The 26,126-nt window shown below is 46.9% G+C and overlaps 1 protein-coding gene across 7 annotated transcripts in view; it reads left to right on the top strand.

Moving 5' to 3' along the window:
* The window catches only part of AKAP9 (A-kinase anchoring protein 9), an 80,572-nt gene extending 54,818 nt beyond the window's left edge, over positions 1–25,754 (top strand). For 6 of the 7 annotated variants that reach the window (XM_032960591.2, XM_032960624.2, XM_032960634.2 and 3 more), the window contains 19 exons: positions 543–692; positions 1,291–1,590; positions 4,629–4,764; positions 5,626–5,819; positions 7,914–8,138; positions 9,878–10,045; positions 11,416–11,611; positions 12,451–12,673; positions 13,334–13,484; positions 13,983–14,627; positions 15,234–15,445; positions 15,769–15,886; positions 16,697–16,864; positions 18,957–19,118; positions 19,619–19,857; positions 21,237–21,316; positions 22,450–22,552; positions 23,127–23,284; positions 24,192–25,754. In XM_032960591.2, the coding sequence (XP_032816482.1) occupies positions 543–692; positions 1,291–1,590; positions 4,629–4,764; positions 5,626–5,819; positions 7,914–8,138; positions 9,878–10,045; positions 11,416–11,611; positions 12,451–12,673; positions 13,334–13,484; positions 13,983–14,627; positions 15,234–15,445; positions 15,769–15,886; positions 16,697–16,864; positions 18,957–19,118; positions 19,619–19,857; positions 21,237–21,316; positions 22,450–22,552; positions 23,127–23,284; positions 24,192–24,232 (3,669 nt within the window). In that variant the 3' untranslated portion in view covers positions 24,233–25,754. The remainder of the gene's footprint in view (positions 1–542; positions 693–1,290; positions 1,591–4,628; positions 4,765–5,625; positions 5,820–7,913; positions 8,139–9,877; positions 10,046–11,415; positions 11,612–12,450; positions 12,674–13,333; positions 13,485–13,982; positions 14,628–15,233; positions 15,446–15,768; positions 15,887–16,696; positions 16,865–18,956; positions 19,119–19,618; positions 19,858–21,236; positions 21,317–22,449; positions 22,553–23,126; positions 23,285–24,191) is intronic. The other variant, XM_032960615.1, reaches the window with a different exon arrangement.
* The last annotated feature ends 372 nt before the right edge of the window (positions 25,755–26,126 follow it).

Raw genomic sequence — 26,126 nt, forward strand, 5'->3', positions numbered from 1 at the left:
TGTTATTTTATTTTATCAATTTATTATTTTATTCTCATTCTACGTGACTTTATATTTTTACTTTGTGTTACCAAAAAGTTCCAAGTATAAAGCATCTAGCCCGTTGGAGTTGTAGTTAGAGCTGGTGTTAGTCACTAAGTCACAGTTGGTGTGAAGTGGGACGAGCATATATTTCATGTCTACTAACACTGCCAGATGTCCATCACTTGATGGAGCATCACTCCTTATTCTATGCTGTTCACGATGTCTGGAATTCCCTCCCCGTCACCATCCACACTGCCGAGTCTCTCCTTCCTGTTCTAGTTCACCCAAATAGCCTCTAACTATTTCTCCCTCCCTACTTCTATAACCACCCCTGTAAACTTTTCTCCTCAGTCAAAATAAATCTCTCCCCTTTTCTATGATCACAAGCACATTCTTTCCAAGCTCTAATGTTTCACTCATCCCTTTTTGTACAGCATCTTGAGATATCATCGTGTTTCACAGGCCTCGTAAACCCAAACTGAGCTGTTTCTACATTGTCTTTTGTAACTTCCAACCAGGCGAAGGTGAGATCAGAGCTGGGAGTTGTGAGCATGAGCATGGAGGAGCAGACGTTGGCCCTGGCCGCACTGTCCGCCCAGATGGAGTCCAGCACTCACCTCGCAGACGCACGTACAGCGGAGGCGGCGGGGCTGGCAGAGCGACTGCAGGTCCACCTTCCACGTGTCTAGGGGACCAATGTGCTTGGGCAGTCGTGAGAGTGTTGCAGATGTAATTGGGAAGTGGAGCTTGCAATGCCTTGGGCATGTGCGTGGGGTGGAGGAGGGAAGGTTACCGAGCATTACATTGGCACCCAGAATTTGACAACCAAGGGGAAGACTTACAGCCACCTGGTGGGACGTTGTAAAAGCAGGGTATGGAGTTCAGGCATCAACTGTGGAATTTGTTAAAGGAAGGAAATGATGATGTGTTCTCTAGCCATGATAACCCCTTGGCCTTGCGTATAATTGACCTAAGCTCTAGTATTGAGGCTTAAGACTTTCCATCATCCCTCTGGGATCATGAAAATGAGTACCACTTTGTGGGAAGTCAACAGTTATCCTATGGAGTGACTAGCCTCCTTAATGGAGATGAGTACTACCCCTGTCTTGTATGAGCAGGGAGACACTTTGTAATTCATAATAAAGGTTTTTGGTAATTGTTGAGAGCAGGAGGTTTAATCTAGCATCCCTGCATTGCTGGTTCAATACTCAGACACGTACACACAACAAGTTGCTTCGAATCTAATGCAAAGGGTGTTTACTGCAGGAGGAGGGGGCTGCGATGGCAGAGCTGCGACAGCAGACAGAGGAGTTGCGTGCTACCATCACCGAGAAGGAAGACTCCGTCCAGCAGCTGAGCGGGGAGTGTGAGCGATTACAGCAAGAGCTGAAGCGGCAGATAGAGGAGGTCACGTCGCTCACTGTCTCCTCACGGCCGGCCTCTACACGTCCAGCCGGAACCCAAACTGAGGCAGGGGAGAACGTGACTGAGGAGGGAGAGTGCTCAGACAGGTCTTCATCCCTGGCATCGGAGAGCTCATCCCTTGGCCTGGGCATGGCCAGCAAGGTACGATAGGCCGACACATTGGCCGGTGGTAAACATACAGATCGATCAGTGGCCTTTTTCACAGATTATTAAATGTCATGTGATGGGGCATGCCTAAAATAGGACACTCCGCAGGTGCGATTGGGGTTCATGCAGAGATAGGGGCAGTTAGGTGCCAGTAGAAGGAGAAAGTAAGATGGATGATGACCTGTCTGTGTGGAGTTTGAAGTGTTGTTCCTGAAGGTGCATAGGCTTTCTCCACACATCCTACAAAAGACATCCGTCAAGATAGAATTGGTTAATAAGCATAAAAAGTGTTGAGGCTCAGTGAGATGCTCGCAGGTAAATACATAAATTATACATGGAAAACAAGCATCAAACCATAAACGAGCAGGCCTTTAGATGCACACGAGCTTTGATAAATGCGTTATTGAAAAACTTTTAAATGAACCTTTATATTCGTTATTTGGCATGCCAGCTAATTCTAAATAATTCCGTTTGTTGTAGTGGCCATTTCTCGATATGGTGAGTGCAATTTCTTCCCTAACAGCCAAGAAAGGAAATAAGCGATGGCATCACTAACCTTCTGACCTTTACCTTGAACCATGTCCCTCTATTGTGTGTGTATCTGCGTGCACATACGCAAGTGTGCCTGCCTGCTTACATGTGTGTTCATGAGTATGTGTGTGTGTGTCAAGGCCTGTGATACCATCAATAGGCCTGGGATCTGGGTTGTTCTTTGTGCTTTTCGGAGTCCCTGACTCTCTGCTCAAAATCATTAAGGACCTTCATGATGGTAGGCATCCCCGGGTAAAACTACGTGGCCGGGAGTCGGAGCCATTCCTTGTTCACCTTGGGGTGCGACAGGGATCCCCTCTGGCTCCCACATTATTTAACATCTTTTTCAACCTTGTAGTTCATGAAGCCTTCTATGGCTGCACCGGAGGAATCTCCATCTGCTACAGATACAATGGGAGGCTGATCTGTTCCCGGGTGCGGTTAACGGATGGCTCCCTATGAGTTACCCATGTTATGTTTGTTTAACACGTAGGCTTTCGCGACCCATATCCATAATATTGTTTTTTTGGGTTAGATCGCGTAAATATAAATGTGTCGTTAAACCCGCCACCACCCGACACAGCCAATTAGTAAGGTTTGTCACGTAAACAGAACGTGCCAATGCATTACTAGTACAGCACACTGGTGTGTTGTAGAGCAAATCCACAACATTTCCAATTTGAGTACAATGTTTCGCCAGTAATTACAACTAGCTTCATCAGGCGACGGCCAGATTTGTGGAGAAATCCTCCTGTTTCGTTCCTTAAATAGAGGGATAGCTGTGATGACGTCATTCGTGAGTCCTTCACGTGGGAAGGGGGGATTAATGAATGCGTATAAATTACAATGGGTATGAATAAGCCAACCGTCAATAGATACCCATTGTAATTTATATGTATTTATTAATCCCCCCCTTCGCACGTGAAGGGCTCACAAGTGACATCATCACAGCTTTCCCTCTATTTAAATAACGAAACAGGAGGATTTCTCCACAAATCTGGTTGTCACCTGATGAAGCTAGTTGTAATTACTGACGAATCGTCGTACTCAGATTTTAAATGTCGGGTGGTGGCGGGTTTAACAACACATTTATACTTACATGATCTAACCCAAAAAATATATATTATGCATGTTATGTATGCTGATGATCTGGTGATTGCTGCTTACTTAGAGAAGGAGTTGAAGGCACAGCTGCTGAACCTAGAGCGTGCCACTAAGAGGTGGGGCCTTACCATCAGCCCCACCAAAACTAAGTACCTGCCTGGGTATTTTGTGCCATCAAAAACTCCACACCCTCAACTCCCCATTGGTAATGGGGCAGTTGTGGACATCGTGGAGAGTTTTCCATATCTGGACAGTGTGCTTATGACCAGCTCCGGTTTGACAGCAGGGTCTCACTCCGAATCAATCGAGCGGTGTTATCTTTTCATTGGCTGCATAATGATGTGTGGAAGCTACCTGGTCTGTCGCTCCACATGAAGCTTCAAGTATTCTCGGCCAAAGTCATGTCCTCCCTTCTCAATGCTTGTGAAACGTGGACCTCCCCAATTGAACATCTTCACCGGTTAGAAACATTTAGGCTGGCCTGCCTATGATCCATCCTGGATTTAACCAGGATGGATTGTCTGAGGAGCTCACAAATCCTTGAAACATCTGGACAAAGTCCCATCAGAGAGCTCCTCTGGCAGGCAAGGCTGCATTGGCTGGGTCATGTAGCCCGCATGCCCAGCCATCGCATGCCTAAACAGCTTTCGGCCGGAAAGAAGGGATTAAATGGGCATGGCACCGGCTAGAGAGGTGATGGAGTGATATGGTACAAGAGGACGTGGAGCTGAGTGGACTTGCCGATGACTGGTACCAGCGGTGCCAAGATCGGCCTCTGTGGAGGAGGCTCGTGAAGGACACTACTGGGCAGTTGGAGGCAGTCGCCCTCCAACAACAACGGAGGGCAGAGGAGTGACGCTCACAACACAGCAAGTTGGCACAGTAGGGTACAAAGGTGGTGCGTCGGCCAGTCATCTCAGTCACTCAACCCATGGAACCTGGGTCTGTCCCGTGACCTGCCAGCGGTCGTTTGACACTTCACGTGGCCTAAAAATGCATATGGGCTGGCACAGGCACCGTGGTGATGTCACCGTCACTTAGTGGCGAATCGTGGTTGTTGTTGTGGGTGTATGTGCGTGAGTGCATGAGTCTGTTTGGGTACATGTGTGTGTGGGTCACTGAAGAGGGTACATTTTTCCCACTTGCGGCCAACACCAGTTATGATTATATCTGAACTGGTTCTGGGCCTCCCCTAGGTCCATTCAGCCTTAAATGAGTACCTGGTGCGGTGCGTAAACATTAGCACTGAGGAGACAAAGGCGGCCGGGTGTAGTGCTGGCCACCCACCCGCTCGTATGCCGTGCTGGCCTTTAGGTGTTCAAAAACAGCACTTTTCCCGACAGTCTATTAAGGCTATCTGAGAGATCATCGTCGTTATTGCACGTGTGTATTTGCAGGCAGGGGCCATGGTAGAAGCCCATAGCTCTGTGGAGCGCATGCGCTTCCCAGTGTCTCCCTCGGCCTCGACACTGGGGGGCTCCACACTGTCTCCGCTCACGCTTTCCCATCACATCAGCTTGCCTGGTGAGAGTGGTGAGTCGGTGCCCTAACATGCACGCACGCCACAGCCAGTCAATGTGTCTTCCTACTCAAGTGAGAAATGTGGTGGCACTTATCTCCATTGGTCACCCATATCCAGTGTAAATTCTACATTCCAATGACAGATGTTATAATTTCCATAACTTGTAGATGTTGAGTTAATACTATTTAAAACAAATTCGAAAACTAAATTGTCAACTTTACAAGTATGTTACATACATCGCCATCATACACTAAATGTTCAGTAATATACAATAAGGCTGGCAGCAACATAAGTGAGCATTCAATAATTTATATTTTCCTATATAACCACATCTACAAAAATATCAAACCTCAGTTGAAAAGTAGGTACGGCACTTGTATCTGTTGGAGATTCTGGAAATTCCACTTTACCTTATTATAACCAGAACATACATGTTGTGTCAAAATTAAACTAACATTTTTCATCTAGGCAAACCACCATGATATGCATGCACATGAGCGTAAGGAATATGGCATGGACACACATGGCCAGCTACTGGTAAATGTTGGCAGGTTACTAGAGTGCATCTGCTGAACTGGGTGTGCTAAATATACAGTGGTTGCACATGGTGTGGGCAACAGTGACAGAATAGTTTGTACACTACAAACCTGGTGAGCCGAATCCACATCAGTGAACCTGTCTTAAGTTTCCTTCTGTGTCAACTCAGCCTCAGTTGAGTACCTGTGTGCACATGAACACTGAAGATACCAAGGCTGTCGGGCATGACGCCGGCCATATACCGCCCCGTCGTCCCTTGTGCTCGCTATTAGCACTTGCCCCAACAGTTCTGTAATGTTATATGGGGAACATTTGTCTTTGTGTGTCTGTGGCAGAATATGAGAGTCTAAGCTGCAATTTGAAGCGGGAGCTGGACATGGCGGATCACCTGGACTCACGGCTTGTCGCTCACCTGCAGCACCAACAGCTGCAGGCCTTTGGCTCGGACGAGCGAAGCAGTGAACGAGACAGCCCCTCTGTATTCGAGGCGTCCTCGCTCAGCGAGCCTGCCCTCTCCACTCCACTGCAGGTCCGCGATCGCTACCTCCACAAAAGTGCCTGACATCAGAGTAACTTTGCAAAAAAAAATTTGAATGTGTTCATGAGTGATTTCTGCCCTTTGGCAATGTTTTAGAGAGTAACATTTCTCACATGTGACTTTGAAAATGGAGTATTGTTATGGTAGAGCTGACTGGCTCAGGGTGGTTAATGCCACATGCGAACGGTCTGCCAACACCACTGACATCCTGAGTTTAAATTCGGGTTTAAGGTGCCTATGATTAAATTGTATTCTCAAGTGTAGCGGCATCACGTATTCATTTATTGACATGGCCATGAGGATGAAAACCACTTATGCTACATATGCTCATTGTCTTGCATGATACAAATGACCCTCTTACTTTCTTCTCAACAAGTTATGGAATATTGTAAAAACCATGGACAAAGTGGAGCAGGAGAATGTTGTTAAAAATGTTATGCGTGCATTAAGGTGTGTGTGAGATGCATAGCGGCACTGAACTATGTTATTTTTGAACAATTTTTCCCTTTTATTTTAGTGGAACATCATTGAACTCATAACTATTATTCTCAGATAATCATTGATAACTTTCTTTGATTGTGGAGCCTTAATATAGATGAACAACTCTGTGTGAATAATTACTCTGAAACCCTTATTCTTTACATTTGAATCCCAGAGCAATTAATAATCCTACTCGGTAATTACTTTTGCCTTTTCCTTTTTGATAGAATTGTTGGCACTAATTAAAGTATAGAAATCTCTCCTTTTCCCATTACCTCATCGAGTTCAGCTATTCCGAATTAATGTCTCCCAATACTGTCTGCAGATTAGCAAGGTTCGATTAACCTCACAGAACTTGTGTGTTGTATGTAGCAGTGGTTACATTCATGAGGTATTATATTGATACTCAGTGATTCATTGCTCCAAGCTCCTTCACTAAACCAACTGAGGCCCTAGCTCGTGGATCAAAAACGTTTGGGGACTAGGGGCCGTAGCTTAGCCATAACGTAGATCAGAATATCCGCTTCTATGAATATCAATCAAATGAGCAACACCTTTCGGTATAAATTTTGATTTAAAGCTTTTGTCACTGCAGGGATTAATTCTTGGTTCTTTCGGTAAAGTCACGTAGAAGGGAAACAATAAAATAATACAAATATAAAACAATCAAATTATCACGACGTTTCGACTGCAACACAAGCAATCATCATCAGGTGTGAAAACCACAGCAAGAAAATTAGAAAAAAGTGGCGTTTTTTTTTAACGTTCGCACCACGGAGAGCAATTTGGCAGTTATTCAGATGGACGAGTTCATCTATCTTCGGAAAAGAGGAGGGGGGAGACGAAAATAATGGATGCGGGCTGAAAGCCACCATAAGCGTGAACAATCAATTGAGACCCGAAATGGTTTATCAAATCCTTCCAATGATTGCTAAGTCAGAATCCATCTTCTCGGTTGAAATTGTCTCTGTGTTTGGATATGTGGATAGCCTCATGAACGAATCTTTCATGGTAGCCAGATGGCTTGCAAAGAACCTCTGTCTTGGAGAAGTTAATGTCATGTGAGCCTACTAAATTATAACAGTGATCTGCCATGGCCGAGGTGTTGGTCCTACCGTGTTTTAGGTCTGCTTTGTGTTCACGAATGCGGTCCGAGACATGTCGTTTGGTTTCTCCAATCTAAGTACTACCACAGAGGCAAATTAGTTTGTGGACGCCAGGGTACTGTATGTCCGGAATCAGATCTTTTACAGACGGAACCAGATCACGGATTTTATGTAATGTGTTGAATCGGACCTGGATCTTGTGTTTATTCAAGATTTTGGAGATCTTTTTTGTGATCCCCGCAATGTAGGGTAAAGTGATGGTTTTGAAAGGCTCCTCAAGAGGGTCCTTCTTCATGGTTGGAGTGATAGCTTTGCGGATTGTGTAGTCGGAGTAACCATTAGCTTTAAGAGCTTGGTGTACGTACTTGAGTTCACTGGCTATGTGTTCCTGGTCGGATATGCATTGGGCTCTATGGTTATGACTTCATACCATTTGGAAACACTCTGTAACACTTGCCATTATTTTATGTGATCATTTGGGGCTCGCTGTTACCGACAGGACATCCTGACTGTTCTCCACTGGGAAAGTGAGAAGGTCCTCGCTCTCTCTGAAAACACACAAAGGCCAGCACGGGAGCCGTTGGAAGGTGCAGATGCCCAGCAGGGGGCAGGCACGGGTCCTGGCGTCACCAGCACCTGGCTGCAGGAGAAAAGGGTGCTCCTTCAAAACATAGCTGCACTCAAGGAGCTCCTGGCTCAGGTGTCCAAACAACCAGGCCACGAGGTGAGGTTGCCTTGGTAATGGCTTATGAGTGACATGCTTTGTTTACAGTAAAGATGCAGCTCAGAAAACCAACAGCTGTTGTTTGTAAATGTATGCAGTGAGGGAAAAAAGTATTTGATCCCCTACTGATTTTGTACATTTGCCCACTGACAAAGAAATGATCAGTCTATCATTTTAATGGTAGGTTTATTTGAACAGTGAGAGACAGAATAACAACAAAAAAATCCAGAAAAACGCATGTCAAAAATGTTATAAATTGATTTGCATTTGAATGAGGGAAATAAGTATTTGACCCCTCTGCAAAACATGACTTAGTACTTGGTGGCAAAACCCTTGTTGGCAATCAGAGAGGTCAGGCGTTTCTTGTGGTTGGCCACCAGGTTTGCATACATCTCAGGAGGGATTTTGTCCCACTCCTCTTTGCAGATCTTCTCCAAGTCATTAAGGTTTCGAGGCTGACGTTTGGCAACTCGAACCTTCAGCTCCCTCCACAGATTTTCTATGGGATTAAGGTCTGGAGACTGGCTAGGTCACTCCAGCACCTTAATGTGCTTCTTCTTGAGCCACTCCTTTGTTGCCTTGGCCGTGTGTTTTGGGTCATTGTCATGCTGGAATACCCATCCACAACCCATTTTCAATGCCCTGGCTGAGGGAAGAAGGTTCTCACCCAAGATTTGACGGTACATGGCCCCGTCCATCGTCCCTTTGATGCGGAGTTGTCCTGTCTCCTTAGCAGAAAAACACCCCCAAAGCATAATGTTTCCACCTCCATGTTTGACGTTGGGGATCGTGTTCTTGGGGTCATAGGCAGCATTCCTCCTCCTCCAAACACGGCGAGTTGAGTTGATGCCAAAGAGCTCCATTTTGGTCTCATCTGACCACAACACTTTCACCCAGTTGTCCTCTGAATCATTCAGATGTTCATTGGCAAACTTCAGACGGGCATGTATATGTGCTTTCTTGAGCAGGGGGACCTTGCGGGTGCTGCAGGATTTCAGTCCTTCACGGCGTAGTGTGTTACCAATTGTTTTCTTGGTGACTATGGTCCCAGCTGCCTTGAGATCATTGACAAGATCCTCCCGTGTAGTTCTGGGCTGATTCCTCACCATTCTCATGATCATTGCAACTCCACGAGGTGAGATCTTGCATGGAGCCCCAGGCCGAGGGAGATTGACAGTTCTTTTGTGTTTCTTCCATTTGCGAATAATCGCACCAACTGTTGTCACCTTCTCACCAAGCTGCTTGGCAATGGTCTTGTAGCCCATTCCAGCCTTGTGTAGGTCTACAATCTTGTCCCTGACATCCTTGGAGAGCTCTTTGGTCTTGGCCATGGTGGAGAGTTTGGAATCTGATTGATTGATTGCTTCTGTGGACAGGTGTCTTTTATACAGGTAACAAGCTGAGATTAGGAGCACTCCCTTTAAGAGTGTGCTCCTAATCTCAGCTCGTTACCTGTATAAAAGACACCTGGGAGCCAGAAATCTTTCTGATTGAGAGGGGGTAAAATACTTATTTCCCTCATTAAAATGCAAATCAATTTATAACATTTTTGACATGCGTTTTTCTGGATTTTTTTGTTGTTATTCCGTCTCTCACTGTTCAAATAAACCTACCATTAACATTATAGACTGATCATTTCTTTGTCAGTGGGCAAACGTACAAAATCAGCAGGGGATAAAATACTTTTTTCCCTCACTGTATCTGGACTGGGTGGGTTGTGATTTTGGTGTACTTCACAGGACGCAGCTGAATCGGACTGGAGGGGGGAGTTTATCCGTGCGCTGCTGGCGACATTCGATGCAGAACGGCGCATGCTACTGGTCTCCTCTGCTGCCCAGCCTCCCTTGGGCCATGCGCCCACACACGGAACCCCAGCACAGCAGCTGCTACAGCTTGTCAGCAACATGGTGTGGCATCATACTAACAGGGCTCACTCCAGCCTCTAGCCCATGTAACATCCCACAGAGAGGACTCACTCCAACCTCTAGCCCTGTAGGCAATACCTGGCTGCAGAATTTAGGGGCCCTGGTTTATGGTCCACATTAGTACACCGTGGAGAGGAGTATCGACGTGACTTTCCTGAAAGACCCAAAGAATACATGGAGAGGAGTTTACCAATGAGCCTATTTTGTAATTAAAGCTTCTACTGTACCCACAATTATCTTGATAAGATTGCTAAGCGATTGACAGAAAGAAAAAAATACTGAAAATGTAATCAGGTGGGAAGATGGAGGAAGGTGGTGCACTACAGAATATGAGGAAAGTAGCAAAGTACTTTGTGCACTAAGATCAGGAAACCAGCGCCGTTCCCTTGGCTCGTGGTTAAGCGCCAGGGCATGGGATTAGGGGTAGAACTAAGGTCAGGATTAGGGTTAGGGTCTGCGTTGGCTTCACTTAACTGCATTTTCACCAGGCATCTCATTCTATGCAAAGCCCAGTGTTTATCAGCACACAAGTAATTTGAGACCAATTCAAACCAACTTAGTTCTGAACCCTGCTTAGTTTACAAAATATAACGAGGTCGGGGGCTCTCTGTGTACTAGTGTAATGGCAACTTGACACTTGTCTTGAGATGGTGTCTTTATTGTAGAGAGACATGTTCACTCGAACAGGCGGAGACCCCACTGCAACAGCCCCGAGTCTCCTGCGCATCTCCCTTATATACGGACCGAGGCCACACCCCTATTCCCGAACTTTCACACTGGCTCTAGACACTCCCTCCACCAGCAGACTCTACCGTTCTCTTCCGTCACGTGGCCACGCTCCTATACTCGATCATTCCTATAGCCACCAGTCCCTTCGTACTGCAAGCTGACACTCCTGTCATTACCTCCCGTGGCCACTAGTCCACTCACACCACAGGTTGACTCTACTGTCATTACAGTAGGATGGCAACCACCGTTCACTTACAGGTTGTCATTGGGCTTGTGGGGATACGGGGTGGGCAGCAACATTATTGAGCCTGCTGGCACTCGTCTTAGAGCACTAAACTTGTGATCAGGAGGTAATGAGTACAAATCCTGGGCTTGCATACAATTTGTGTTTGTCTTGGGTAGATACAATAAGTACCACTTTGTAAAATGTCACTATTTGTTGTGCTATGGAGAGACTGATCCTTCATAATGTGGAATTTTATGCACTGGTTCAGGACCTCTGTTCGTCGTGAGCACCGCTACTAAGCTTTTTTGAGCCTGCAGTAGCTTGCACTTGGACCGTGACTCGTTACTCGGTACGCTGCATGGCATGGTGCTCACAGGCAGCTTTGTGTGAGGAGCAGGAGCGCATGGAGACATCGGTGCTCGCGGGGCTGGAGGCTGCAGAGCGAGCGAGTCTGCTGTCTGAGCTGGGCACGCTGCGCTCCGAGGGCCGGGTCGCAGCCCTGCAGCACCAGGAGGAGGCTCACCGTCTCCAGGCGGACATGGCGAGCCAGCAGGACCAGAGCGCCGTGAGCACGGGGGCGCTAAAGCGGCAAGGTGCTGACGCGCACTCGCACCACAGTTGGTGAACGAGGGAGTATACCCACGCTTTAGCCAACCACATGCACGTCGTGTCTGGTGGTATACATTGTGGGTACTCCTCTTCCAAGACATCCGGCCAGCATGGAAGAGTAGGCCAATTTCCCTTGAGAGGGGCTCTCTAAAGCTCCCTCTAGTGGAGACCTCTCTGCCAACAGTGGTATAAATAAGTGCAAGGTTGAACTTTTACGTTTAATGTCTGCCACACATGAGCAGCAGCAATTCCATGTTGAACAAATAATTGTGCGTGGTCAGTGGTTGAACGCAGCACCCTGGTGAATGTGCACGACTGGCAGTCAAGTTGTAATGTGGGACACGTGAAGAATATGTTATTATATTGGTTTTGAGCCATCTGGCCAGGATTGGGCAAAGACGTTGCTCACTTTTCACCCAGGCAACCGGAGAGAACAGACGAGGTATTTCTTAAATTATCACTAAAACAACGAACAAGTATATATTTAAGAATGCACAAGTAAAAAAAAACAAATATACTATTAAAAAGGAGAAGTACAATAAAAAAATTTCACTTAAAATGTGAATTATTCTCATGTCGTCTGGGACACTGTTTCAGTATCCAACCAAGCTATTTAAAACACTATTAGAACCAACTTGATCTCTAAGAGTAAAATGATTGCAATTTAAAAATCCAGTACTTAAACGCCATATATCTGTGTGTGTACGATAGTTGTTACTGTAAGGCACCGCGCGGCGATTTCAATGCAAGTGTGGTGTACCGTTACTGCGCCCTGTGATGCGGCGTGCTATCGCCGCTGCACGTTGCTCTTCCCTCGCCACAGTGGAGCTACTCGAGTGCAAGCTACAGCAGGAGCAGGCTGTGGGCGCTGAGCTGCAGACGGAGCTGGGCATGGAGCGAAGCCACGGTGCCACGCTGCAGAGAGAGGCGGCTCACGAGAGGGAGCGCGCCGCCACGCTGGAGGGGCAGCTGGCACGCCTACAGGCAGAGCTGGACAGCGCGGTGGGCACATGGCACCAGCATGCCGCCCAGGCTCAGGCGCTGCTGTAAGTGACACCTCACCGGCACTTATCCTAATATGTAATTTCTCAATCAATTTCCCAATCAATACAAGTTGGTGTTTTAAAGCGTCTACATGCAAAAGGGGGTTGTGTGCATATTGGAAGCGTGTGAAAAAAGAAGGAATTTGTTTCGGTTATTTTCACTGTGGGAGAATGTGCAGGGAATCTAAAGGGCAGGGAAGGTAATGTTACAGGTGAGATTGAAAACCCTGCATAAGGGGAACCAAAGAGTAGAGATTCAGGCAGAGGAAAAGACTAAGAATTCACATTTACCTGTAATCAAGTACAGTACTGCTACGTAGGTTTCTCCCACATTTGTATGCATTGCCTGTGTGAATGTGCGAGCGATAGTGTAGCGGTTAGCGCGCTGCGCTATGAACCTGGCGACCCGGGTTCGATTCCCGCTCACGGTCAGCACCAGTGACGATTATCTGAACCGGTCCCGGGCCTCCCCTAGGTCGACTCAGCCTCAAATGAGTACCTGGTGCGGTGTGTAAACATCGCCACTGGGGAGACAAAGGCGGTCGGGCGTGGTGCTGGCCACCCACCCCCTCGTGTACCGTTCCGGCCTTCATAGGTGCTCGCTAACAGCACTTGCCCCTACAGTCTGTTAAGGCTATATGGGGGATCTTTGTCTTTGCACAGGGCCGAACTGCAGGAGAAGGAGGGCGAGATCTCTCGTCTGAGGGAGGCACTGAGTGCGTCCAGGGTCGGCTTGGCCCAGGAGAGGCGGAGCGGTGCCGATGCCCAACCCTGTGGCCTGGAGAGTCAGGGAGATGCCGGCACGGCTTTCACGGTGTGTAGAGACCAGCGCGAAAGTCAACATTGTGACCGAAGGTTCACAAAAAGTTTATTTTGTTTTCCATATTTTTACTTAATTTAACTCCTTTTATCCATATGTATCCCGTGCCTCGTGGCATATGAGGTAATCTAGTTCCTCCACTCTCCGATCTGTGCTATCCTTTTAGCGTTGACCCATATGGTACCCCCCCCCTGCACGAGGTAATCTTTGAGGATGCCCTTCCACATTCCTAGCCATCTCCCTTTTGCTGTTCTTCCTGGCTGTATCCATTTCATGCCCTCTTCTTTGCTCTTCATTCTCTTTCCTATCTCATTGACTTGCCCAAACCATTTCAGTCTCTTCATTCCCGTAATTTTGAACACTTCTATCTTATGCAATGTCCAAGTTTGATGTTGAGGAGGCAATGTATTTTACATTCAATTGCCTTGACAGGCTGCGAGCTGTTTTTTGTTTCCGCATTGTGAATGTGTGTTTCTCTGCGATCATTGGCAGCAATTGCATGTGGCGCTGGAGAAGGCCACAGCGCACTCCACACAGCTCTCGTCCACCCTGGAGCAGGAGCGAGAAGCTGCCGTGAGGCACCAGCGTGACCTGGAGGCGGAGCGGAACAGCCTGAAACTGCGCTTGACCCAGCTGCAGGCCGCACTGGCAGCTGAGAAGCAGCACGTGGGCGAGCTGCAGGTGGCCCTCACGGCGGAGCTCGACCAACGGGAGAAGGCCCCGAGCGGCAGCGTGGCGAGGGCAGTAGACGACCTGTGCAGCGGAGATAGCGGGGAGGAAAGGGCCGCTGCTCCGGAGCGAGTGCTCGTGGAGGAGCGGGAGGTGGCGGCGCACCACGAGCGGGGCCTGCGGGAGGAGGTGGAGGGACTGAAGGCCGATGTGGCGCACGCCGGCCGTGAGCTGGAGCAAGAGCGCCGCGAGTGCAAGCAGCTTCGCAGGGTGGTGCAGGAGCTGCAGGCGCAGCTGGAGGAGGCGGCCGAGGCTCTACGGCAGGAGAAGCAGCTGTCGGCACGCACGCTCGCGTCTGTGCGTGCTGCCAAGGAGGAGCAGCGCAGTGTGCAGGAGCGGTGCCGCCTCGAGCACGTGGTGCACATCGAGCAGCAGGAGCAGGAGCTCAGGAGAGCCAGGCAGCGGCTGGTGAGGCATTACGCACACGCAGTGTGTCATAGCTACCATGCGGCTGCTAAGAGTTTTAAATCTAAGTGTCCCTGTACTCAGTTAACCCTTGGAGTGGTGTTCATCGGTTTTGTCAACCCCAAGCTAGCTGTGAACTTTCCACGTTGGTAGGATAGGGGATCAGTTTTTACATAGGATAGCTCGTGTTGACTTGTTTGAAGCACTGAATTCACAATGTGAATGTGTCTTTTTGAAGTGCCAGAGACGCGCTGATATTTTTAGCAGTCTGCAGTAAAGCTTTAGAAAATGAGCATGAGATTTGGTTGCCAGTTGTGGTGGTACGGTTGTATGAACCATGAAGAGCAGCATCACGGTCATGTGTGCCGACGTAATGGTCCCTATCTGCCAAATTTAATGAAGTACTTGCAAATTAGTTGATTAGGAAGCCAAAATCACCCTTTACTGCCCGGTGCTGCGGTCACTTTGTCCCTCACAGGGACAACTGCCACTGGGGAATTATCCCCTACCACATGACGCCTCAAGGTGTATTGCATGAGAGGTGTGGTTATGCATATTAAGTGCGAATGATATCTGTGACGTGAGCGCCAGCGTGGTACTGTGCCGCAGCTGGAGCTGGAGGAGTGCTGCCGGCGCGAGCAGCAGATGGTGCTCGAGTTGCGCCAGACTGTGACCTCGCAGAGGAGTATGGGCAGCAGCCCCCCCACGCTGCCCCCCGTGTCTCTCCAGGGATTCGCCGGCACCAGCCTAGAGAACACCATGCAGCGCCTGCAGCTGCTGGTGCTCAGAGTCCATGAGCTGGTAACGCGCATCGGCAACCGGTACGTGGCAACTCATGGTGGAGATGAAAATCCCATCACAGCATCCACGTTTAAACAAATGTGTAATGGTGTGTAGGTGAGGTGTATGATAGTATGGTGTGTAAGCGTGCTGTGTTGTGGTGTGTAGTGGTGTGATTTTTACAGCGGTTTGTAGGGGCAGTCTGTAGGGATGTGTCGTGGTGTGTTGTGTAGTGGTGTGTAGGGGGGGGTGTTTAGTGTTGTATGTAGGTTCGGTGTGTAGTGGCATGGAATGTTTGGGCGTTGTGTGTAGTGGTGCGGTGTATCGGGACGGTGTGTAATAGTGAATGTTGCTTGTCGACCAGGCTGATGGTGCTGCTTGGTGATGGTTCGGACGAGGAACTTGAGCAGATGCAGAGGAGCCTCAATGACCTGAGCAATGAGCTGAGGCAGATGCAGTCCACGCTGCCGGGCTCCACCAAGGTGCTTGGACCACTCGACCCCTCATTCCACCGCTGACCCCTCAGCAGCTTAGCCTCACTCCGCCTTGTGTCACAGCGTGCTGCTTCGATAGTATTGTCTTTCAGATGTGGTAGTGGTGACATCACAGTGCAATGGCGATACTCTTCAGCTTTAATGATTACGCCATATGATGCAATAGCAAACGGTGTCAAAAGCACCTTCGGGATTCTTGCGTTTCAATGGTAATGATTGAGGCTGAGAACCAATTTTAAGTGCAGCATCTCCATGGGTGAAGCACCTTATCTTTATCATAGTCTTCATAGCCTGGTCTTTGTAACAGCCTTCAATAGTTGCATGTCCAGTGTGCAGCATTTGCGTATCCAAGTATACATATATATGTGTGTGCCCGTGTACGTGTTGTGTGTGTGCATTGTATATATGTGTGGGGAGTGGCGGCGCATCGGTTAGCACTCTGCGCCGACAATAGTTCAATTGCCACTCACGGCCAACACCAGTGACGATTATATGAACCGGCCTTGGGCCTCCCCTAGATCAACTAGGCCTCAAATTAGTACCTTAGTACCTGGTGTGGTGTGTAAACAATGGGGAGACAGGTGGTGTGGTGTGGTGCTGACCACCCACCACTTCATGTACCATGCCGGCCTTCATAGGTGCTCGCTAACAGCACTTGCCCCAACAATCTGTTAAGGCTATACAGGGGATCTTTGTGTGTGTGTGTGAATTTGGTGTATACTTGTTAGATGTTTGTATGTGTTTCGTGAGCTTGTTGTGTATGCGTAATGTTTGTGTGCATTGTATGTGTGTGCTCAGGGTACGGGCCGAGTGAGCCTTGAACTCTCGGAGCGGCTGCTGCAGCAAAACTCGGAGCTGACAGGGCTGGTATCTCTGCTGACGCAGGAGAAGGAGGATCTACGCAGTGCCCTCACTTGTCTGCAGCAGGACGCCCGGCGGCAGCAGCAGCAGCGCGGGGTGGCCCTGGTGCGTCCACGGCATGCTCCGTCTTGAAGTGCACCTGTCCATTCACGCAACCCACGAATTTACTACATTGAGCACAAAGATCAAGTGTCTCCACACTCAAACAAGCCGTGGCCAGTGCTCATCTCTGGGCAGCCCTGAGCCAGTGATGGAAATTTTACATTCATATGGTGAGCATCAGTCTCCGTAGGACGAGCGCTGTTGACTCCTTGTGAAATGGTTCTCATTCATATGACCCTGGTTAGGTAATAGGCTTAGTGGAGCCCAAACCAGGGTTTGAACTTAAAAACCCGATTATATATCGCCTTATTTAACTGCCCAGCTGAATAATATGTCGTGAAGCTGAGATAAGAGAAAAACAAATGAGTCGACTTCTATACCATACCTTCATTTGTAGATTAATGAAAAAATACTAAATGAACAAACTCATGATAAAAAGCAAAATCCAAGACATCATTGTGACTATTAATGACAATTATATTTGAGTACAACATTTGGTGGATGGCATGAAATGGATTCAAACTCAAGTTTATTTTGTTAAAGCAGGTGAGAACTCGAAACCAGGACAGTCCTATTTGCAAGAGTCACCAAAATGAGTCGCCAAAATTATAAAGGCAATAACTTAAAAATGTACAACAATGAAGTAAATAGAAATCAAAACAAAAACAACCACGTTACAGAAGAAATGTAAAATACCGTACATATTAAGACATATAGGAGTGCAGGGTTTCATGAACCACATGGCGATTCTGGCATGTGCTAGGTGTTCTGGCACTGGGAAACACAAAGCAGCACTTACTGTAATGAATGTCAATAGCACCTCGCCTCTGCCTGCACTGGTGTGGTGGCAAATGGGGGTCTATGGTGGTCACTGTTAGAGCCGATTGCACACTGACCATTCGTTGACAAGGCCCATACAAACCAGCACCCATTCATCTAATACTGCATCTAATACTTATGTGATGGACAACATTTGCACCATACTGGTCAGTGGTTTCATTCTGGACTCATTTCCAGCCACAGTTGGAGGGTGAATAAGCACGTTTATTATTTATTTCATTTTCTTTCTATGTGACTTTACCGAAATAACTCAAGAGTAATTCATGCAGTCACGAAAAGCTTCAAATCAAGTTTGAACCACCTCTACGGGGATGATTTCCACACAACTCATACTTAATCTTGATTTGAAGCTTTCGTGACTGCAGGAATCCATACTCTTTGGTTCTTTCGGTAAAGTCACGGAGGTAGGAACAAATTCTAGATCACGACGTTTCGATTGCAACACAAGCAATCGTCTTCACCTGAAGACGATTGCTTGTGTTGTCTTCAGGTGAAGACGATTGCTTGTGTTGCGATCGAAACGTCGTGATCTACTATTTTTTATACCTACGTGACTTTACCGAAAGAACCAAAGAGTAACTCATACTTAAACTTCAAATTTAGCAATCTTTGGAAGAACGTAATCAACCAGGTGAAGTGTTAACTGTTGTGTTAGCCGACTATTCTGTGTGGCATTGCATTACATTTCTAAGTTTAGTAGGTTTGTATTCTCAAATTTCCAATTTTTCTCCCCCTACCGCTCTCATTGAAATGCTAACTTCTCTGCCCGCCCCCCCTCTCTATATATAATGCCTTGTCACAGAGGCGTTGTTTCTCTGTGTATCTCTGTGTGGGTCTCTCTCTGCGTGTGTGTCTCTCTATGTATCTCTCCTCTATGTGTGTGTCTCTCTCTCTCTGTTTGTCTCTCTCTCTCTGTGTCTCTTTCTCTCTGGGTATGTGTGTGTCTCCGAGCTTGCATTCATTCATACCTGATGACGGTTGCTTGTGTTGCAATCGAAACGTCGTATTCTATTATTTATTTTATTTCTACGTGACTTTACCGAAAGAACCAAAGAGTAATAAGCACATTGTGAGAAAAGCACCCTAACCAACCAGTGTCTAGCCAACCAACCGATAGTAAAAGCCTTTTCTCTGACCCTATTCTTAACCCGAGCTCCACACCTGCTATTTAACCTCACGCCCTTTTCACTTCTTAGATAATGCTTCACTCTTGAAGTTGGGCGATTTGTGGCTGAGCAGGGTTTGTGTTTTGCAGGGCGTGACGGAATCACAGCGGCTTGCCGAGTGGCTCAAGGAGAAGCTCTCCCTGCAGGCAGCACTGCAGGAGTCGGAGACAGAGGTCACACGGCTCCGTGCCCAGCAACAGAGAGAGGCTCTACGCAGGGGCAGCCCCCAGCCAGATGTGTCCAACAGCAAGGTAGCTCCTGCATACTTACAGGCAACCATACACTCATACACACAACTGTATATTGTCACACACTCGCAACAACAGCTGCCAGTTGCCACTAAGTGGTGGTGACGCGTCCACAGCACTTGCACCAGTCTGGGTGCACATTGAGACCACATGAAGTGTTGAAGGCTCTGTGATAGGTCACTGGACAGAACCAGGTATTAGGGTTTCACTGACTGAGGTGACTGGTAAATGCACCACCAGTGCCGATGTTTACACATACCACACCCAATAAGCATATGAGCCTAAATCAACGTAGGAGAGGCTCAGACGGAGTCAAGTACCACATTTTGTATTGATGTTCATGGCCAGACATTGTATACAGGTGTCCACTAAGACACACACAAACTCGCATACAAATTACTCATTTGAGAAGAGGGGCTTTTTATACCAAGTCTGATCTGTAAGATTTTGTTCAAATACATAGTTACTGTATTTGCTGTCACCCACGTGTCTGCGCTTCACAGATGCAGCATCTGTATGGGCGGTACCTGAAGGCGGAGAGCTTCCGCAAGGCCCTCGTCTATCAGAAGCGATATCTGCTACTGCTGCTGGGTGGCTTCCGCGACTGCGAGCAGGCCACGTTGGCGCTGATCGCCCGAATGGGCGCCTTCCCCTCGCAGACCGACACCAGGCCCCCCGGCGCCCACTCCCGCGCATTCACGCGCTTCCGCTCGGCCGTTCGCGTCGTCATAGCCATCTCGAGGTGACGTAGAGCTCTCTGTTAGGCTGCGGCATGGCAACGCTGTTAACTCCACGCTCCAGGAAATGGGTGTATTGCATTCCGCAGGGCGGTGCAGTGCTAACAATTGCGTCTCACATCAAGAAGGGCCTGTGTTTTACACCTGACTCGGGTGCCTTTCTGTGTGGAGTTTGTCTGTTCTCCCCATGTTCCTCATTGATTTCATCCAGTTTCTCAATTTCCCCCCAAGGCAAAAAAAAGAACAATGTTACTGGCATTGGCCAAGCATCCCAATACTCAAAGATTACCTGCCAATTCCTGAATTGGGATTACATGTAGCAACATTGCTCCCCTACTGTAAAAAAAACTTACCAAGACCATTCTGAAGACAGTTTTGAGACTCGGTGAGGCTATCCTGGGTAAAAAGTGGTAATCGTAATAAAATCACGGTGGGTTTGTGATTGACTACAACACCCTCTTGAAAGAGTATGTTGGAGTTAAAAGATGGATGTTTCAGGAATTAATAACGTCTGTCTTATTGTATGGAAGCATCTTTCCTTTTATAACATGTATATCGGGCATGCTTGGAATTGTATGGCAACATAGCTTAAGCAACTTAGAAATTCTGAATAAGAGGTGGCGCGGAGGTTCCGACACCTGCAAAAACGAGGTGGCGGAGGTGCAGGCCATCACAGGCAGAGAGGCCACGTCCACCAACAGCGCAAGGCTTCCAAGCGAGTGCTGACTCACGGAAAGAGAAGAGCGCGCAGACGGCTTTCATTCGCCTATCTCACCAGGGGTCAACTATAAGAGAATACCCAGTGTGAAAGCGACTGTGGAGATGGAGTCATGGACGATTCTTGTCCATGAGACCACATTATACAAAAGTTAATGAGCTTAATTAAGATCTCAGGCGAACTCCCAGATAACTCCCTTTGGCCTGAATTTTGTGTTTTTTTTGGGCAATTAATGATGCCACCATTTAAACCAATCGCAGCATCTTCTCTCAAAAGGTTTTTAATTATGAAAACATAGTTTCCTTGTGGCAATAACATCAGCAATGCAGATTGGAGAAATACAGGCACTCACGTGTAAATGCCCAATTTTTTTTATTTAAAATCATAAAAAAGTAGTTCTTAAAACATCTCCTTGGTCTTTTTTCCTGGAAGTTATGTCAGCTTTTAATTTGCATCAAACAATAATTTGCATGCTGTTTTGTTTTATGGGGTAATGCACTTCTATGCTCCGACTGGGATTTGCACTCACTGCACTCCAATTGTGAATAATGCACTCTACCACAGCACCACCCAAAACGATGATTGGCCAAGCGTATTAACGCTTACTGTGTCGCAGCTCTGGAAAGCGCGTGTTGTTGCTAATGCTGCTGCTGTCATGTTCAACAGGCTGCGATTCATGGTGCGTAAGTGGCAGCGAGCGACGAGGAGCCACAGTCCTATGGATAGAGGCGGTGGCAGCGCCTCTGGTGAGCAGTGTCCTCCACAGCACCGCTTACCATGTCTCCTCAACCTTGCTGTGCACCACAGTTAGCGCATAACCATGTTCGAGTGAGGAGTGATTATAAAGCCACTGTCATTGGCTGCGACTGAAAGTGTCCATAATTTTATACATTTAGTTTAGTCCAACTGTTAACACTATTTTCAGTAAGGTTATTCATAGTTGTCAATTTATGCACTGATATATGGAATGTATTTATGTGGCTTTTTAAAACACTGGAAAGGTTTTCATGAGATTTGTTTTTACTCTTTTGAAATGCTGTATGTCACAATGTAGTAAGGCTGCAATTGCCGCATTGTGTTGATATTTTATGGAATGTAAACTGTTCACACGTGGTGAGTGATACAAAGCAGTTTTTTTGTTAACAGTATTACCCTGTTCTGTGAAGCATCGGTGGTAATGGAATGGTTGTGCGTGTGGTTGTATCATTACTTCAATCATATGGCTTGTCAAGCACTCATTCATATCACAATAATTCAGTCAAAGTCCCTCCTTTCTCAAACAAACTCCTCCCCTTTAGTGCTCCTGAGCCACCAGTGAAAAGTCCACATTCCTATGGCAAAAGCGATTCCTTCTGAGACAACTTTTATCATCCAAAAGGGATGTTGATCTGAGGCAACCTCTGACTGGGATTTCACCCCTGAACCTGAGTGTGAGTAGAGTGACACTCGGTTGTCTAGATTATAATAATACATCTGTTTTTTTACGCAGGACTTATTTTACGTGATGTTTCTGCTATTGGTTGTTTGAGCAACTATTTATTTATGTGTGGAATGAAACCATTATAGAGAAAATATATACATATCAGGAGATAACAGTCAACAACCTCACATACGGTTCAGGAGCCCAGGACGTCAACCCAGCAGATGCAGTGGAACTTGAATTGATAACATGCATGTGCTGCCACACATGTAATGCCGGAAGTCTAGCACATTAATGTCTCCTTATCCAATGATTTGCAAGAAACTGAAGATATGGATGATGGATGCGAGTTGCCAGTGGGGAATGATGATGCAGAGCGAAGGTTTTCCTGTTGTGCTGTGTTGTTAAAATCACCACGTGTGTTCTGGGCTTTACGTCTTAATCCGTGCATTTCTACAGATGGCTCTGTGAGGGCAGAGTCTCCTCGCCTCCTCTCCACCTCCTCCGCCATTAACTCCCCGCCGACTCGCGACCGACCACACGCTGCCTCATCGCGATCGACGTGCGTGCAGCGGCAATTTAAAGCCTTGCACGCACACGCACACTTAACATTGTTGCATATGACACATGGCAACCGACATTGGTAGGTGCTTCTTGCTTCATAAGGCTAATAAATTCGTGTCAGAGCCTTGAGCTGCCACTGCTGCGATGATGGGATTGAAACCAGGTAGCCACTCCTCTTGTGACAACCAGACTCAATTGTAGTGAGTTTAACGCTCTTGACTTTATCATCAGCTGCAGAGAGACATGATTGATGTGAAGCTACCACTCTTCACAATCACAAAGAAACACATGTCTCAGGTCCTATTGAAATGATTCTGTAAATGGTTCTATGCGTCATCTTCTGGGGCAGATTTCACAAATGATGTAATGTTATATTGATTGAGAGACTTAAAAGACATTTCTTAGCTCCATGACGGTATAGTGGAGATATACATATATACAAAAATGTGAAAAAGACTGAATAAATCCTGACGAACGAGTTGCTGCTGTGTGCGGTCACACAGCCAAGGTGTCGATGTTGCCAGCGTGCTCTGGGTGTTTAAACCGCGTCTCTGGGTGTGTGGTTGATGCAGCCGACAGCAGGCAGCGTCATCACCTTTGGCCCAGCACATGAGCCTCTCGCCTGCACACGTCACCTACACGTCACAGACGCAGGACCCCGAGCGTTCGCTCACCGACTACATTGGACGCCTGGAGGCCCTGCAGCACCGTCTGGGCGGCCTGCAGCCAGGTAAAGTACAGGGACGCAGCCTTCCCCACGCCGTACCACTGGGACAAGCCAGTACTGTGCAGAATCCGATCTGCTCACGTGAGCAATGGGCAATGCTCGACTTCACTGGCAGCCTTAAGGCAGTGTTGGAAATTCTACATTACTTTGACAGAGGCTAGTCTCTGTAAGATATCCAATAGAGTTCCAGAAATTGGAACACAAAGTGGTATGTATTTTATTGACCCTAAAAAGATGTTGGGTTACCCCTGGCAGATGTCAATGTGCACCAATCCAATTGTCACATTCCAAGCACACTGTCATGTTCAGGTGTGATTTAAATTGAAAAAACAGGGAATGAGCAATTAAAACAAGAGCCACTCACCTTGTGTTATTAAAAAAAATGCATGTTATGCTACAAATAATACCACCATACACCAAGGCTCCTTGTTGAGCAATGATAGTCTTACATTCAAACCATTTCACTTTTTCAAAGACAGTGTCGCCCTGCTCAAATGAGTGTGTGGTGCTCAAGTTCATTGGTGCCCTCAGTCAGTTTTGTAAATTCTACTGTCCCATTCTCCATACCATTTTCTCCATGGAACTATTGCTGACCTTTCACAAAGTGGCACTAATTTTATAAGCACTGTGGAGGGGTGATAGGTCAAGTTGACCTCCAAAAGTTAGTAACCGATCATGATTCTCAAATACATCTTAAGGGTGGCACACAACACATTTAATGAGTGATATAGACAGCATCTTGCCTGGCTGTACGGTGCAACATCTTCACATAAAGTTAACACAGCCAAGAATAACGTTTGACAAATCTAAATCCAATAATGGGAACTAATATTTGTATTCAAAGGCAGTAAAGATGTGGATATCGGCTGGTTGGCCCATCGGCCCTCGTTTAGTGAAACTGTCGTGACAGGATCGCCAAGTTCACGGTATCGCCTGAGCAGCCGGAGGTGAGACGACATCACCCTTGGCATGGATGGATCGCCAAGTTCACGGTATCGCCTGAGCAGCCGGAGGTGAGACATCACCCTTGGCATGGATGGATCGCCAAGTTCACGGTATCGCCTGAGCAGCCGGAGATGAGACATCACCCTTGGCATGGATGGATCGCCAAGTTCACGGTATCGCCCGAGCAGCCGGAGGTGAGACGACATGACCCTTGGCATGGATGGTAACCCAGGACTACCTCCCATAATGGCCAGCCGACAACCAGCGAGTCAAGTGAACGGGACCCACCCAGCACGACGATGTCCGCAGCAAACAGCGCAGGGCCTCTGAACTAAAACCATGAGCCCCAAGACACGCACGGCTTCATCAGCACGTTTGACGATGGATTTCTAGAAAAAAAGAAATCCAAACGCTCAGTTTTTGATAATATTTATCTGTTATTCATTTTAGCATGTCACAATACATTCTGCTTGTTTCTCCTGTACTCTTTTTGTGTGTTTTTATTATCATACAATTTGCTGTTTCTTTGTACAGAATGAACTGTATGAGTAGTAACACTATTAATGCATACTCTGCAGTTAATAGTCCCTCCTCTCAAAAGAGGTGAGTGCAAGGGTGGGAGGCAGTGATGAGTTATACTTGCTCCTGTGTGAATGAGCTCTCATCCTGATCCGACGAGTTCATGAAATGTAAACTAAGCAAAAACGTAACATAAAACTACATGAACTGAAAGTGACAATTTGACCAAATGGTGCTGTTGCAAGGTCAGATGTACAGATATGTGAATGGTTGTTCGGACAGGCACAACTTTCGTTTCCATAGTCACCCCCTTTAATGTGCTCTCGTAACATAAAATTAGAAATAAATTACAGATCAGTGTATCAAAGTTGAAAAGTGTGCAAAGAAGCATGGAAAGACATATGGTTAGAATTACACAAATAGAATGACACACCTGGGGATTATAATTAAGCACTGATCTCAGAACAAATGTATATCAGGGGTATATTGACTCAGTGGTTTAGGTAAAATACATCATTGGATGGATTAAAGACTGGTAATGCAAGTCTGGTGATGCAATGGTAGCCAAATGAGAGAACGTACCTGCGAGGATGACCACCTGATAAGATAAGCTCAGGTGCCAGAGCCAGATGGATTGTGCCACCGCTTGTTATGGCAAAAGCGTGGGGAGGCTTGCACCAGGAGGTAGGCAATTAAATAAATATTGGGATTTTATACCAATCTTAAGTTAGTGAAGCGAATGTTTTACTCAATACTGGAATGTTTCGACCACCCCTTGTGTGTATTAGGTATTCTGCCATCAGAATGTATGATCTGGTAAATAATTATCTGTGCTGTGGGGCTGTCAGCTGTGTGGTGGCTCCATGTGTGCCAGCTCGCAGGAGTGCTCTTACCGCATGGCAATTTCTCCACGCGCCTCTGGCCCATGAGGTTGTATTTTTGTAAATGTGTTGGAAAGCTAAGTTTTTAATTCTGTTCAAGAAATAAAGATACGAATCAAAAGTTTTAATGGCCGTTTGAACCGTGGCTGTGTGTATTGCGGTTGTTTGGTCGGTGTCGTCATACAATGGAAGGGGACCAGGTGATAAATGAACAAAATCAAATTCGTTTACATAATGTAATATATCCAGGAATGGCTCACCGAGTCTTAAAGACTAAGGGTCTTGTATTGGTATGTTTGTCAATTTATTTTGTATTGAGTATCAGGAAACCAGAATACCTTGAGAAAACGCATACCCATGAGACAACGTTCATGGGTCCACACAAATCAGTTAATGCACTTTATCCCAATGAGTTTGCTAGTTTCACATCTACATGATCCATCAATACACGTACCCAAAGTGCTTAATCGCAAGCATATGCCTGGCTGCAAAAAGCGTGT

The sequence above is a fragment of the Petromyzon marinus genome, chromosome 2, assembly GCF_048934315.1.
Source record: "Petromyzon marinus isolate PM22_M1 ecotype Great Lakes invasive population chromosome 2, UKy_Petmar_22M1.pri1.0, whole genome shotgun sequence".
In the NCBI taxonomy this organism is placed as follows: Eukaryota; Metazoa; Chordata; class Hyperoartia; order Petromyzontiformes; family Petromyzontidae; genus Petromyzon; species Petromyzon marinus.